Consider the following 15,459-nt stretch of genomic DNA (forward strand, 5'->3'; position numbering starts at 1 on the left):
TGCCGACTTCCGGACTCAGCGCTTCCTGTCCCAGGACCAGGTCATGTGACCCGACGCGAGCTCTCAGAGCCGTCATGCAGGGGCGGGATGATGCGTTACTATGGTGAGCGCTGTCAACAAAACAAACAAGACATAATAAAAAAAAATAAGACATAATAAAAAACATGCACATAGGACAAATAACGGACATCCTGTTCATTATTTGATACATTAAAAGAGTGTAAAGTGCTTAAGCTTATACTGAAACATATATATCTATGCTGAATCAAGCTATTAAGTTAAATGAAAAAAACATCCTAACAGTGTGTAAATAACCTATTACAATAAAAAATGAAAAATAAATAAAAAATAGCCGATGTTGATGGAATGTAGAGCCAATATAGTTGACATATATCTTACAATAAGACCTACTTAATCTGTACCTGGCAGTTAACCTAATTTAAAACTAATGTATCGGTAAACTTACTCGTTTGGGTACAGCAAAGTCTATGACTATTTTGCCTATCTAATATAATGATTGATAAACATGATGGCTTAACTTCAAGGTGTGCATTCCACAGTTATAGCCTATCACAGATGGCATAATCTTTCAGGGCATATTATCATGACCATAATGTGATATGCTGTGTTATGTAATTGGACTCCAGAACAAATATATATACTGTACTAGACTTCCGTGAAAGATGGACCTTAATAAAAAGTTACCCATGCCAAGGGACTCATTGAGCCCTCTTGGACTCAGGGTATCCAGAGTTAGGATCCATCTAGTTTCTAATTGTAGGAGTCGTCTAGCTCTGTCTCCCCCTCTGATGGAAAATGGTACCTGGTCTATAATACGGTATCTTAACGATACTAGGGGGTGTTTGGCCAGAGCAAAGTGCTTCGCTACTGGTTGTTCACTTGTGACTGTCTGTATGGCTGCCCTGATAGAAGATCTGTGATGGGTCATCCTAACCTTAAATGTGCACTCCGTCTTGCCAACATAATGTTGGCCACATGGACATGATAATAAGTACACCACAAATTTAGAATTGCAGGTATAGGCAGCTTTGAGATAATTTTTTTTGCCTGTATATGGATGCTTAAAAGAATCCCCTGGTACTAGAAAGTTGCAGGTGGTGCATCCGCACCTGTAACAACCTTTCCTGGACCCCAAAAAACTTCTTTCAGCTGCCTTTTTTGTCGAGACATCAGTCTTGACAACCATGCTTCTAATATTTCTGCTACGTGTGTAGCTAGGCATGAATTTTGTATCTTTGAGCATCCATAACTCAGGATCCGTCTTGATGGGCCATAGCTCTTTAGCTTTTTTTGACCCGTGTGCCTACTGGCAGTGTTGTACTGGTTTACCCAGGGAAATCTTTTCCCTTTTTCTTTAGTCTCCTGGATCTTCAGGAGTTCACCTCTGGGTATTCTCGTGGTCTTATCACGAGCCTGTTGTAGCAGGCCATTGGGGTAACCCAGATCTTTAAATTTAAGGATCATCTCATCTAATTGCTGATCCCGGACATCTAAGGCGCTGTTGATTCTGCAGACCCTGAGCATTTGTGAATATGGTAGCCCATTGATCGTGGCTCTGGGGTGAAAACTGTCAAATCTTAACATAGTGTTTCGGTCCGTGTTCTTAGTACAGATTGAGTTATCCCATATCCAAATATTCCGAAATACGGAATATTCCGAAATACGGACTTTTTTGAGTGAGAGTGAGATAGTGAAACCTTTGTTTTTTGATGACTCAATGTACACAAACTTTGTTTAATACACAAAGTTATTAAAAATATTGTATTAAATTACCTTCAGGCTGTGTGTATAAGGTGTATATGAAACATAAATGAATTGTGTGAATGTACACACACTTTGTTTAATGCACAAAGTTATAAAATATATTGGCTAAAATGACCTTCAGGCTGTGTGTATAAGGTGTATATGAAACATAAATGCATTCTGTGCTTAGACTTAGGTCCCATCACCATGATATCTCATTATGGTATGCAATTATTCCAAAATACAGAAAAATCCGATATCCAAAATACCTCTGGTCCCAAGCATTTTGGATAAGGGATACTCAACCTGTATATAACGATGTAGTGATCTTGGTGTCAACTATAGATATGTGCACATCTAGAAAATCAACTTTATGCTCATCCATTGTCATGGTGAGCTTCACCGGACTGGATGACTCATTGCGTATTCTGATGGTTTCCTCAAGGCCTGACTGTGGACCTGACCAGAAGACCAGTAGGTCATCTATATAACGTGTATATAGGACCAGATGCTGCATGATGGATGGATGACTCAAAAACAGATCCCTGTCTACACCCCACATGAATGAGTTAGCAAACGATGGGGCCACACATGACCCCATCGCGCAACCCGTCAGTTGGATGTTGAAATGATTATCATGAATGAAATAATTATGTGTCAACGTAAACTGTAACAACCTTAGAAAGAAATCTATGTCTGGCCCTTTATACAACGCATTGTTAGTTATAAGCATCTTCACCGCTTGTATTCCCATATCGTGGGGAATACACGTGTAAAGACTAGACACATCGATGGTGGCTAGTATCGTCCCCTCTGGTACTGTCTTCAAACCCTCAACTATCCTCAGGAGGGCTGAAGGGTCCTTGAGGTGCTGGGTCTTCTGAATACAGGGCTGTAGGAACGAGTCTAAATAGATGGATATTGATTCACATAACGACCCCCTGGCTGAGATGATAGGTCTGCCAGGGGGGTTATGCTCATCCTTGTGTATCTTTGGGATGACGTAAAATAGTGGTACAACTGGATGGGGTTTGGACAAGGCTCGATTTTCAGCCATAGAAATGATGCCTTCTCGGGTCGCCTCTGTCAGTATATTATCAAGTTCCTTCTGGAACTGTTGTTGGATCCCTCTGTAACCTGGCGTAAGTCAGAGTGTCACTCAACAGTCTTGTACATTCATCCAAGTACTTGTCTTTGTCCATCACCACGATGGCCCCTCCTTTGTCCGCTCCACGGATAACCACATCTTCTCTGGCCTGTAAGTCCCTTAACGCCTGATGTTCACCTTTTGATAGATTGGGGTAAGTCTTGCCCCGGTATTCTGTAAGAGACCCCTCAACTATCCTGTGAAAAGTCTTAATGGAAGGATTAAGGGAAATCGGATCAAAACTGGACTTGGGTTTGATCCTTTTCAATATGTTTGGTGCAGTATTGTCATCAGTAGTTGAAACTGAACATCTATCCACGTTGGAGGCAGACACCACTACCAAATGGATGGAGAAATTGAAGCAACAACTGGAGCAGTATCAAAGAGAATTGATCAAATACAAAAAGGACAAACTGATACGGGTCCAGCAAGATTACTCCCAACACAAGGTGTATGCGTGGTTGGGAGCCAATGCTCAGAAACAACAGCAAGGCCCAAGAGGGTCCTTTAGGAGGAGGCACACTGTACGCTTCTTGAGCACGTCTGCCAGTGATACTGATGAACCGCAGGCCAGCGCAGGAAGAGATGGGCAACAGAGTGGCCCTTTAGGCGTACGCACCAGGGCAGTGGTGAATGGCCGAAAAGTAAGCCCACGAGGAGGGGCAGGCAGACGAGGCCTGTATAAATAGCGGCATATGTAAAGAATATAGACAGCAACATGATACATTAAAGATAAAGACACACAATTTTTGCAGTACGAGCATCCTTGACTCTGATCCATCACTGGATCCCATGTACAGGGTTTCCAGCTGTTTGTTACTAGCAATCTCCAACCTATGGGTCTAACCCTTCCAGGGTTAATCCCCCCTGTGCCAGCATAGCTGCGCTTTGCATTCTTCCCCCCACGGATCGTGTGTCTTTATCTTTAATGTATCATGTTGCTGTCTATATTCTTTACATATGCCGCTATTTATACAGGCCAGCTGACAGCCCAGCGGTGTTCTTTCAGTATCACCTCTCTTCCTCTGTTTCACGCAGCCGCACAGTCCCCAGCACTCCAGCGCTTCACCCGTTGCTATGCAACGGATCGGCACAGACACTCTCTGGATGCGCTCGCACGGCGCCGCACAGCGCACACGTCGGGACCGCCGGCGGCTTTTCTCTTCAGGTTTGGCGGGCTCTGTCACTATTTAGGTAAGTTTCTCTTTACACTTACACACTCTCACATCTTGACAAAGGGGCTAGACACCCCGAAACGTTGGTGTTCTATGTTGTGATTTTTTTGAATACAATTTGACTTTCTACAAGACCCGGAGTGCCGCAGTCTCTTTTCTCTACCTAGCCATAACTACTTACTGAGGGCACCGGGCACAGTGACATCAGGAGGAGTGCCAGGCTATCCCTGCTTCATACATATATATATATATATATATATATATATATATGCAGCTGGTTCAGGCGGCACTCATAGGAATTTGTAAAATAAAAAATGCTAAGACTGTATAGTCAACGTTTCAATTTAGTAAATTTTCGTCAGGACGAAAATTTACTAAATTGAAACGCTGACTATACAGTCTTAGCATTTTTTCTTTTAAAAATTCCTATGAGTGCCGCCTGAACCAGCACACACACACACACACACACACACACACACACACACACACAGTGTGGTACCTTAATGTTATGCAGTGTAAACATCACTGCGTAACAGCACCACATGTTGCCTATACATAAATACTACAACAATCATGGAATAATGCTGGAATGGCAAAAATGGAATGTGTATAAATCTAAATATAAACTACGCACAGAAAAAACTATCCGGCACAGAGAGAATGGGAGCTACTGTAAGGCATCATTACAGTAACATTCAACTATGCTAATTAACAGTACCATTCACCATCACAGTGAAATGTAACCATACTGATAGACAACACCCCATCAGGATTACTATCTAAGCCCCTTAGTTATACGCTATTGTACATTTATTTGTACTGTAGAGCATTCCAATAAATTTTTTAATTGAAACCCAAAGGTTGCAGGGTATTCAGTTTCATTATCCATCTAGCTTCTAGTCTATGTAATGCTAAAACCCTATCGCCCCCTCTACACATTGGAGGGACATGGTCAATAATTTGATACCGAGATCAGACAATGCATGTGATTGAGAGCATAAATGCCTGGACACAGGTTGTTCATTCAGGTTCCCAGCTAGGGCTTGGCTGATATTTGAACGGTGACGTGCCATCCATTCTCGTAAAGTGCGACTTGTAAGTCCCACATATAAAATCTGACAGGGGCAAATAATATAATATATGATAAATTTAGTGGTTCAGGACATGGCGGATATCAAATTTCTTTTTAGTCACTGGGTATTCATAATGCGATCCAGTGATCAAAAATGAGCAAGTAGTACAAGAGGGGCATCGATAACATCCCGGTTTTTTGGTTGATCCAAAAATTCCAGGCTTGTAGGTATAATCTGTGATGTCAGTTTTGACTAAATAGTCGTTTAAATTTCGACCACGTTTGTAACTGATCATTACTTGTGTTTGTTGAAAACACGGCAATGATTTGTCGGTTTTCACAATGGGCCACAAAGCTTTAGTGGCCCGAGGTATAATAGTACTAGCTGTAGAATATCTAAATGACCAAATAAATGTGTTCTGTTCACGTTCTCTCTCAGGTAATTGTTGGAGCATCGCTAAGCGATCTTGTCTCATCACCCTATTTTTAGCTAATTCTAGTTCTTTCTAATTGTAGCCCCTATTCTTGAATTTATTCACAACCGTCTGTAATGCATCTTCTAACAGCGCAGGATCGCTGGTGATGCGAGCTACACGAAGCATTTGGGAATAGGGGAGACCCCTTTTCAATGACATTGGCTGATGGCTACTCGCATCAAGCAATGAGTTACGGTCCATGTTCTTATAAAATACCGTGGAGGCTAACTTGCCTTCTTTCAGATAAATCGTTACATCTAAATTGTCAATTTCTCTGACGTCCTAAGTGGATGCTGGGACTCTGTAAGGACCATGGGGATTAGCGGCTCCGCAGGAGACTGGGCACAACTAAAGAAAGCTTTAGGACTACCTGGTGTGCACTGGCTCCTCCCACTAAGACCCTCCTCCAGACCTCTGTTAGATTCTTGTGCCCGGCTGAGCTGGATGCACACTAGGGGCTCTCCTGAGCTCCTAGAAAGAAAGTATATTTAGGTTTTTTATTTTACAGTGAGATCTGCTGGCAACAGACTCACTGCATCGAGGGACTAAGGGGAGAAGAAGCGAACCTACCTAACAGGTGGTAGTTTGGGCTTCTTAGGCTACTGGACACCATTAGCTCCAGAGGGATCGACCGCAGGACCCGACCTTGGTGTTCGTTCCCGGAGCCGCGCCGCCGTCCCCCTTACAGAGCCAGAAGCATGAAGAGTCCGGAAAATCGGCGGCAGAAGACTTCGGTCTTCACCAAGGTAGCGCACAGCACTGCAGCTGTGCGCCATTGCTCCTCATGTACACCTCACACTCCGGTCACTGATGGGTGCAGGGCGCTGGGGGGGGCGCCCTGAGGGCAATATATGACACCTTGGCTGGCAAATCTACATCATATATAGTCCTAGAGGCTATATAGATGTAAAATTACCCCTGCCAGTATTCCAGAAAAAGCGGGAGAAAGTCCGCCGGAAAAGGGGCGGGGCTTCTCCCTCAGCACACTGGCGCCATTTTTTCTTCACAGTGCAGCTGGAAGACAGCTCCCCAGGCTCTCCCCTGTAGTTTTCAGGCTCAAAGGGTTAGAAAGAGAGGAGGGGCACTAAATTTAGGCGCAATATATGTATACAAGCAGCTATTGGGGGAAAAATCACTCAGTTATAGTGTTAATCCCTGCATTATATAGCGCTCTGGTGTGTGCTGGCATACTCTCTCTCTGTCTCCCCAAAGGACAGTGTCAACTCCTTACATAAAAGGCTGGATGACGTAACAGCTATGGGACAGCCGGCTTCTCGGCCCGCGCCTGCCCTGGCGTCTCAAAGGCCATCAGGGGCTAAAAAAACAAAAACGCCCGTTACCTCAGATGGCAGACACAGATGTCGACACGGAGTCTGAGTGTCGACGAGGTTGAGACATATACAAAATCCACTAGGAACATCCGTTACATGATCTCGGCAATGAAAAATGTGTTACGCATTTTCTGACATGAACCCAAGTACCACATAAAAGGGGTTTTATTTTTGGGGAGAAAAAGCAGCCAGTGTTTTGTTCCCCCATCAGATGAATGAATGAAGTGTGTAAAGAAGCGTGGGTTCCCCCGATAAGAAACTGGTAATTTCTAAAGAGTTACTGATGGCGTACCCTTTCCCGCCAGAGGATAGGTCACGTTGGGAGATATCCCTTAGGGTGGATAAGGCGCTCACACGTTTGTCAAAAAAGGTGGCACTGCCGTCTTAGGATACGGCCACCTTGAAGGAACCTGCTGTTAAAAAGCAGGAGGCGATCCTGAAGTCTGTATATACAAACTCAGGTTATATACTGAGACCTGCAATTGCCTCAGCATAAATAGTGCGGCTGCAGCGTGGTCTGATACCCTGTCAGATAATATTAATACTCTAAGACAGGGATAATATTTTGCTGACATAGAGCATATTAAAGACGTCGTCTTATATATAAAGGATGCACAGAGGGATATTTGCCGGCTGGCATCCAGAATTAATGCAATGTCCATTCTGCCAGGAGGGTATTAGAAACCCGGCAGTGGACAGGTGATGCTGCCTGTAAAAGGCACATGGAGATTCTGCCTTATAAGGGTGAGGAATTGTTTGGGGATGGTCTCTGGGACCTCGTATCCACAGCAACAGCTGGGAAGAAAAATTTTTACCTCAGGTTTCCTCACAGCCTAAGAAAGCACCGTATTTTCAGGTACAGTCCTTTCGGCTTCAGAAAAGCAAGCGGGTCAAAGGCGCTTCCTTTCTGCACAGAGTCAAGGGAAGAAGGAAAAAGCTGCACCAGCAGCCAGTTCCCAGGATCAAAAATCTTCCCCCGCTTCCTCTGAGTCTACCGCATGACGCTGGGGCTCCACAGGTGGAGACAGGTGCGGTAGGGGCGCGTCTCGGGAACTTCAGGTACCAGTGGGCTTGCCCACAGGTGGATCCCTAGGTTCTGCAAATAGTATCACAGGGATACAGGCTGGAGTTCGAGGCGACTCCCCCTCGCCGTTACCTCACATCAGCCTTGCCTGCTGCCCTCGGAGAAAGGTAGTACTGGCGGCAATTCACAAGCTGTACTTCCAGCAGGTGAAATCAAGGTACCCCTCCTTCAACAAGGCCGGGGGTTACTATTCCAAAATGTTGTGGTACCGAAACCAGACGGTTCGGTGAGACCCATTCTAAAATTGAACGCCTTGAACACTTATATACGAAGGTTCAAGTTCAAAATGGAATCGCTCAGGGCGATTATTGCAAGCCTGGAGAATTTCATGGTATCACTGGACATCAAGGATGATTACCTGCATGTCCCTATTTACCCTCTTCACCAGGAGTACCTCAATATTGTGGTACAGGATTGTCATTACCGATTCCAGACGTTGCCGTTGGTCTGTCCCCGGCACCAAGGTATTTACCAAGGTAATGGCCGAAATAATTATCCCGTACTTGGACGATCTCCTTATAAAGGCGAGGTCCAGGGAGCAGTTGTTCGTCGGAGTAGCACTATCTCGGGAAGTGCTACAACAGCACGGCTGGATTCTGAATATTCCAAAGTCGCAGCTGGTTCCTACGACGCGTCTACTGTTCCTGGGTATGGTTCTGGACACAGAGCAGGATAAAAAGGGTTTCTCCCGGAGGAGAAGTCCAAGGAGTTGTTGTCTCTAGACAGAGACCTCCTAATACGTATACAGGTGTCGGTGCATCAATGCACGCGAGCCCTGGGAAAGATGGTAGCTTCTTACGAAGAAATTCCATTCGCCAGGTCCCATGCAAGGATTTTCCAGTGGGATCTGTTGGACAAGTGGTCCGGGTCGCATCTTCAGATGCATCGGCGGATAACCCTGTCTCCAAGGGTCAGGGTGTCGCTGTTGTGGTGGCTGCATAGTGCTCATCTTCTAGGGGTCCGCAGATTCGGCATATAGGACTGGGTCCTGGTGACCACGGATGCCAGCCTTCGAGGCTGGGGGGCAGTCTTACAGGGAAGGAACTTCCAAGGCTATGGAAAAGTCAGGAGACTTCCCTACACATAAATATTCTGGAACTGAGGGCCATTTACAATGCCCTAAGTCAGGCTAGCCCCTGCTTCAACACCGGCCGGTGCTGATCCAGTCAGATAACATCACGGCGGTCGCTCATGTAAACCGTCAGGGCGGCACAAGAAGCAGGATGGCGATGGCAGAAGCCACAAGGATTCTCCGATGGGCGGAAAATCATGTGTTAGCACTGTCAGCAGTGTTCATTCCCGGAGTGGACAACTGAGAAGCAGACTTTCTCAGAAGACACGACCTCCACCCGGGAGAGTGGGGACTTCATCCAGAAGTCTTCCAAATGATTGTACACCGTTGGGAAAGGCCACAGGTGGACATGATGGCGTCCCGCCTCAACTAAAAGTTACAAAGATATTGCGCCAGGTCAAGGACCCTCAGGCGATAGCTGTGGACGCTCTGGTAACACCGTGGGTGTACCAGTCGGTGTATGTGTTCCCTTCTCTGCCTCTCTTACCCAGGGTAATGAGAATAATAATAAGGAGAGGAGTAAGAACTATACTCATTGTTCCGGGTTGGTCAAGAAGAGCTTGGTAACCAGAACTCCAAGAAATGATCTCAGAGGACCCATGGCCTCTGCCGCTCAGACAGGACCTGCTGCAGCAGGGGGCCTGTCTGTTCTAAGACGTACCGCGGCTGCGTTGACGGCATGGCGGTTGAATGCCGGATCCTGAAGGAAAAGGGAATTCCGGAGGAAGTTATCCCTACGCTATTTAAAGCTAGGAAAGAAGTGAACGCAAACCATTATCACCGCATATGGCGGAAATATGTTGCGTACTGTGAGGCCAGGAAGGCCCCAAAGGAGAAATTTCAGCTAGGTCGATTTCTGCACTTCCTACAGTCAGAGGTGACTATGGGCCTAAAATTGGGTTCCATTAAGGTCCAGATTTCGGCTCTATCGATTTTCTTCCAAAATTGAACTGGCTTCACTGCCTGAAGTTCAGACTTTTGTTAAGGGAGTGCTGCATAGTCAGCCCCCGTTTGTGCCTCCAGTGGCACTGTGGGATCTCAACGTGGTGTTGGATTTCCTGAAGTCGCATTGGGTTGAGCCACTTAAATCCGTGGAACTATAATACCTCACGTGGAAAGTGGTCATTCTGTGGGCCTTGGCGTCGGCCAGGCGTGTATCAGAATTGGCGGCTTTGTCATACAAAAGCCCTTATCTGTATTTTATATGGATAAGGCGGAATTGAGGACTCGTTCCCAATTCCTTCCTAAGGTGGTATCAGTTTTTCATGTGAACCAACCTATTGTGGTGCCTGCGGCTACTTGGGACTTGGAGGATTCCAAGTTACTGGATGTAGTCAGGGCCCTGAAAAGTATATGTTTCCAGGACAGCTGGAGTCAGGAAAACTGACTCGCTATTTGTCCTGTATGCACCCAACAAGCTGGGTGCTCCTGCTTCTAAGCAGACGATTGCTCGCTGGATCTGTGGCACGATTCAACTTGCACATTCTGCGGCTGGACTGCCGCACCCTAAATCTGTAAAAGCCCATTCCACGAGGAAAGTGGGCTCTTCTTGGGCGGCTGCCCGAGGGGTCTCGGCTTTACAACTTTGCCGAGCTGTTACTTGGTCGGGTTAAAACATTTTTGTAAGAGTCTACAAGTTTGATACCCTGGCTGAGGAGGACCTAGAGTTTGCTCATTCGGTGCTGCAGAGTCATCCGCACTCTCCCGCCCGTTTGGGAGCTTTGGTATAATCCCCACGGTCCTTACGGAGTCCCGGCATCCACTTAGGACGTCAGAGAAAATAAGATTTTACTCACCGGTAAATCTATTTCTCGTAGTCCGTAGTGGATGCTGGGCGCCCATCCCAAGTGCGGAGTGTCTGCAATACTTGTTTATAGTTATTGCCTAACTAAAGGGTTATTGTTGAGCCATCTGTTGAGAGGCTCAGTTATATTTCATACTGTTAACTGGGTATAGTATCACGAGTTATACGGTGTGATTGGTGTGGCTGGTATGAGTCTTACCCGGGATTCAAAATCCTTCCTTATTGTGTCAGCTCTTCCGTGCACAGTATCCTAACTGAGGTCTGGAGGAGGGTCTTAGTGGGAGGAGCCAGTGCACACCAGGTAGTCCTAAAGCTTTCTTTAGTTGTGCCCAGTCTCTTGCGGAGCCGCTAATCCCCATGGTCCTTACGGAGTCCCAGCATCCACTACGGACTACGAGAAATAGATTTACCGGTGAGTAAAATCTTATTTTTGTCTGCCTTGAGGACATATGTAAATTTAATTGGGCCTGGTAATTGATATTATTCATCATTCCTTGAAAAGCCTCTGAACTACCACCCCACAGAATGAATAAATCATCTATATAACGAATAAACCATCTTATGTTATCATTATAAGCAGGGTTATCAAAGAACAATTTTTATTCTTGAGCGAACATAAATACATTGGATTATGCCAGTGCCACGCTACTACCCATGGCACAGCCGGCCGCTAAAGATAAAAAGCACCATTGAACAAAAAATTAATTTTTAGTCAACACAAGCTCTAATAAATTCAAAAATAATGTTTTGTCAAGACCAAATTCATCATCCAAGTTACTAATGAACCGATCCATTGCCTCTAGACCCCCATCATGTGGGATGAAGGTATAGAGGGAGGAAACGTCCATAGTACACAATAGTGTATCAGCAGGTAGCTCATTGAATTCCATAATCTTTCTAAGGAACGTGGTTGTGTCCTTAAGATATGTATGGCGTTTGATGACATGTGGTTGCAAGAGAGAGTCCAAGAATTCTGCGGACGTCCCGGGGGTTAACAAGGCTCTTGTGAACCTTTGGCAACGTATACAAACAAGGGATAATGGGGTATTTCGGAAGTAATGCATCTCTCTATTTCGAATCAAGTAGCTTATTTTGGACTGCCTGTTCTAATACTTCGCTAAGTTCCTTTTGGAACTGCATCGTAGGGTCAGTGTCCAACTTGATATATCTGTCAGCACAAGAAAGTTGTCTCTTAATTCCTCGATGTATTGATTTCTGTCTTGCAATACAATATTGCCACCTTTATCCGCTGGACGGATTATAAATTACCTATCAGTACTAAGATCCTTGAGTGCATTTTTTTGATCAAATGATAGGTTCCGATATATAGGTCCAGGAGTAGCAATATATCTATTGACAGTGTCATTCATTAAACGACCAAAAGTTTTCAGTGATGGATTAGTAGACACAGGGTCAAATAATGATGTGCTATACTTGCGAATGATCTTATTAGCTGGATCCCTATTGAGATTCGAGTTATTCTGAAAAAATTCTCTCAACCTCAACTTTCTGCCAATTTGGTGCATGTCTGCTTGCCACTCAAATGGATCATGAAGGTTAATAGGAACGAACGAAAGTCCCGTATTTAGCACAGATTCTTCAATGGGAGTCAAACAGCGTGAAGACAAGTTAAAAATTAAGTGTTTTTTATTTTTTATTTGTTGCCTCTTGTTGATCCTCTGGTTCTGTCTGCCCCGCCTCGTTGGCTTGGGCCAGCCTCTGCTCTGGCCCTGGTTGTAGCCCCTAAAGGGCGACGGTGTGCAGACACAGCGTCATCAGAGTCGGCGACAATGAAGTTGCTATCGCTGTTAGATGAATTCCGAAGCTCATACCGAAGCTCTATTATTGGATTTAGAAGTATCCGTTCTGGTGAGCCACCGATAAACCGGGTGATCCTCATAATCATTTTGTACAACTTGTAGCTTGGATTTTTTAAATTTCAACAACTCCTTTTTGTAATTTTCAATTTGTTGCACCAACTTAGACCGGGTAGCAGCATATCCGGGATCAGAAATTATATCCACATGTGTAGTATGTAGGAGTGCCATGAAATTATGGTCACTTCCAGGCTTGGGGTTAACTTTTTAATACAACCACTTCAATGTTTGTGGGCTGTTTCTGACCCTACAGCTTCACACACCAAACCCTGGACTTAAACCTTAGTGTCCCACTAGATAAGGGCACCTGGTTACAGTTGGTCAAAGTTGGATTTTGTCCAAAAATTAGGCTAAGCACCTTAATTTTGCTCTGTTACCAGATAGCAGAGTTTATTATAATTATTCTGATTAGCAGTACTTAGCACTATAGAGAGTGCATCTGCATTTTCTATTTTCTGTGTGGAACTATAAGTCTCAGCATGATATCACATTATGTTTGGGATTAGGGTGGTCAGGCCAAGGTCATCCCCCACCCTGCGGTGTTTTTTGAGTACTCTGTAGATATAATACTAAGCCTTCTATATTCTCCCCCCCACCCCTACAATATATTTTGATTACTCGGTAGACATGATACTGAGCTTTCTATATCCCCTTCCCTACAGTATATTCTGACTACTCTGTACATATACTGAGCCTTCTATATCCACCTCTCCACAACATATTCTGGGTGCTCTGTAGATATACTGTAATACTGAACATTCTGAATCCCCATCCCTACAGAGATCTTTTGAGTACACTGTAGATATCATTCTGAACCTTCTATACTCCCTCCCTACACCCTCCTCTGAGTACTCTGTAGATTTGTCTGAACTGTTTCCTTTCCTCTCTTCGCTCCCTTCCTTGCAATTCTGTGTTTCTTGTTTGTATTCTTGTACTCTAATCTATTGTGAAATAGATCACTATTTATTTGCAAGATGATTGTTAATGAATTGCTCTTATGTCATTCAGGAAAAGGATCACATAAAGCATGATCAGGATAGCGTGTATGAGAGCCTAGAAGACCCACATCATGCAAACTCTCGGCACAACGGGAACTGTAAATTGAATGAGGACAGTACGGCAGGGAAATCAGAAGTGGCCTGAGCCTATGCTCTTCTATGAACTCAAAGCCAAAACCGTGTTCTGTAGTTGGCTTCGCAGTGAATATGACGGGGGCATCACTTGTTGCCCTTACCACAACTCCTGAGCGTCTTTTAATAGTATTGATTCTCTGAGGTGTTAGATAGTATATGAACTGATCACCAAGGCAAGTACTATTAAATCCACATTTTCAACATGCCTCAATATACTTGTAAAGTGCTAACTTGCCAGAATACATAGAATTGGTTTCCACCTGTGTTATTGTTGACAACGGTCAGACAAGGTGCAAACACTCGCTGGTGGTCATTGCCGCCAGTAATGGTAAGTGTATTTTTTTCATTTTATTTCCTAGTAGTTAGTAGTTGCTCACACGGTGGGGGCACAGACCACCAGACCATTGTTGTGAAAGATGTAACAGTTGTTTTAATCTGTTTTATGTTTCCGCAAAACACACAAACTGTAACTGACCAATAACTGTTCTCCAGAATTTTCAAACTGAAAAAAAAAAAAAAAAAGTATGTTCTGCAATGCTGTTTTACGTTTGGTTTTCTTCTGCAGTTGTTGTATACATTGTAGGTTATCATACAAAATTGTACATTTATGAATTTTTTTGTTTGTTTCTTAATGTGTTTGTTCTCCCTACTAAATGAATAATTTTTAATTGGACTAATATTTTCATTTTTTGTACCAGGGCTTTTCGATCCGCAGCCTATGGCTTTTTTGCTTATTTTCTGACGCTTGATTGCACGGGAAAAAGATACATTGTTTACTTTATTTTAAAGCGAGTGCATGAATGTTTGGGCGCTGTTTAATACAATAGCTATGCTTCATCACTGATCACATTAGAGCACAAGTAAAGCTCCAGTGCCTTCCAGCAGTGTGGCATGTTTTATCTTCTGCCTTTTTATATAGGGCATTACACCCCTAGGGGGTTATTCAGAGATGGACGCAGATCTTGCTTCCGCAGCAATTTTTTCTCTGAGTGGCTGCGTATGACATCACACAGCCGCCCTGAAAACGGTCCGTTCACGCCTGCATTGTCCAGACCTCGCGTACGAAACGCTGCGACGCTGACCGCCCCAACTCCCAGAGTTGTCAAGCACTATGTGATCGCATTCTTCCGGGATGGGATCGCATGGTGAAGGGTCGCGCACTCGCACTATTGCCAGAGCCGCTGCATCCATCTCTGAATAAGGCCTCTAGAACAGTATACTGTAGCTATTAATGGTAGTAATTTTGCCTCGTTTAAACCATTGTCTCTGGTTTTGTTTTAGTAACGTTGTACTCAATGCTGAGAACTCTATTACGGGTATTGTAAATCATAGAGGTTGATAAATATAGCTGTCTTGCAAAGATTTTTACTTTACAACATTCATTGTGTATAGGTAAAGCTGATCGGGTTCTAGGTCCAGTTGTGGTGTTAGTCTTGGATAAACTAAAGATATTATTGTTTTGACTCTATAATGGCAAGTTTACAGTCAAAGATCCCACAGGATACACTGTTTACGCCTTTATGG

The 15,459-nt window shown here is 44.3% G+C and overlaps 1 protein-coding gene across 5 annotated transcripts in view; it reads left to right on the top strand.

Moving 5' to 3' along the window:
- Window positions 1-14,603, top strand: part of SREK1 (splicing regulatory glutamic acid and lysine rich protein 1) — a 207,634-nt gene extending 193,031 nt beyond the window's left edge. For 4 of the 5 annotated variants that reach the window (XM_063963311.1, XM_063963318.1, XM_063963300.1 and 1 more), the window contains exon 13: window positions 13,811-14,603. In XM_063963311.1, coding sequence (XP_063819381.1) covers window positions 13,811-13,945 — 135 coding nt within the window. In that variant the 3' untranslated portion in view covers window positions 13,946-14,603. The remainder of the gene's footprint in view (window positions 1-13,810) is intronic. The other variant, XM_063963325.1, reaches the window with a different exon arrangement.
- Window positions 14,604-15,459: the final 856 nt, after the last annotated feature.

Source organism: Pseudophryne corroboree, chromosome 1, assembly GCF_028390025.1.
Source record: "Pseudophryne corroboree isolate aPseCor3 chromosome 1, aPseCor3.hap2, whole genome shotgun sequence".
Classification (NCBI taxonomy): Eukaryota; Metazoa; Chordata; class Amphibia; order Anura; family Myobatrachidae; genus Pseudophryne; species Pseudophryne corroboree.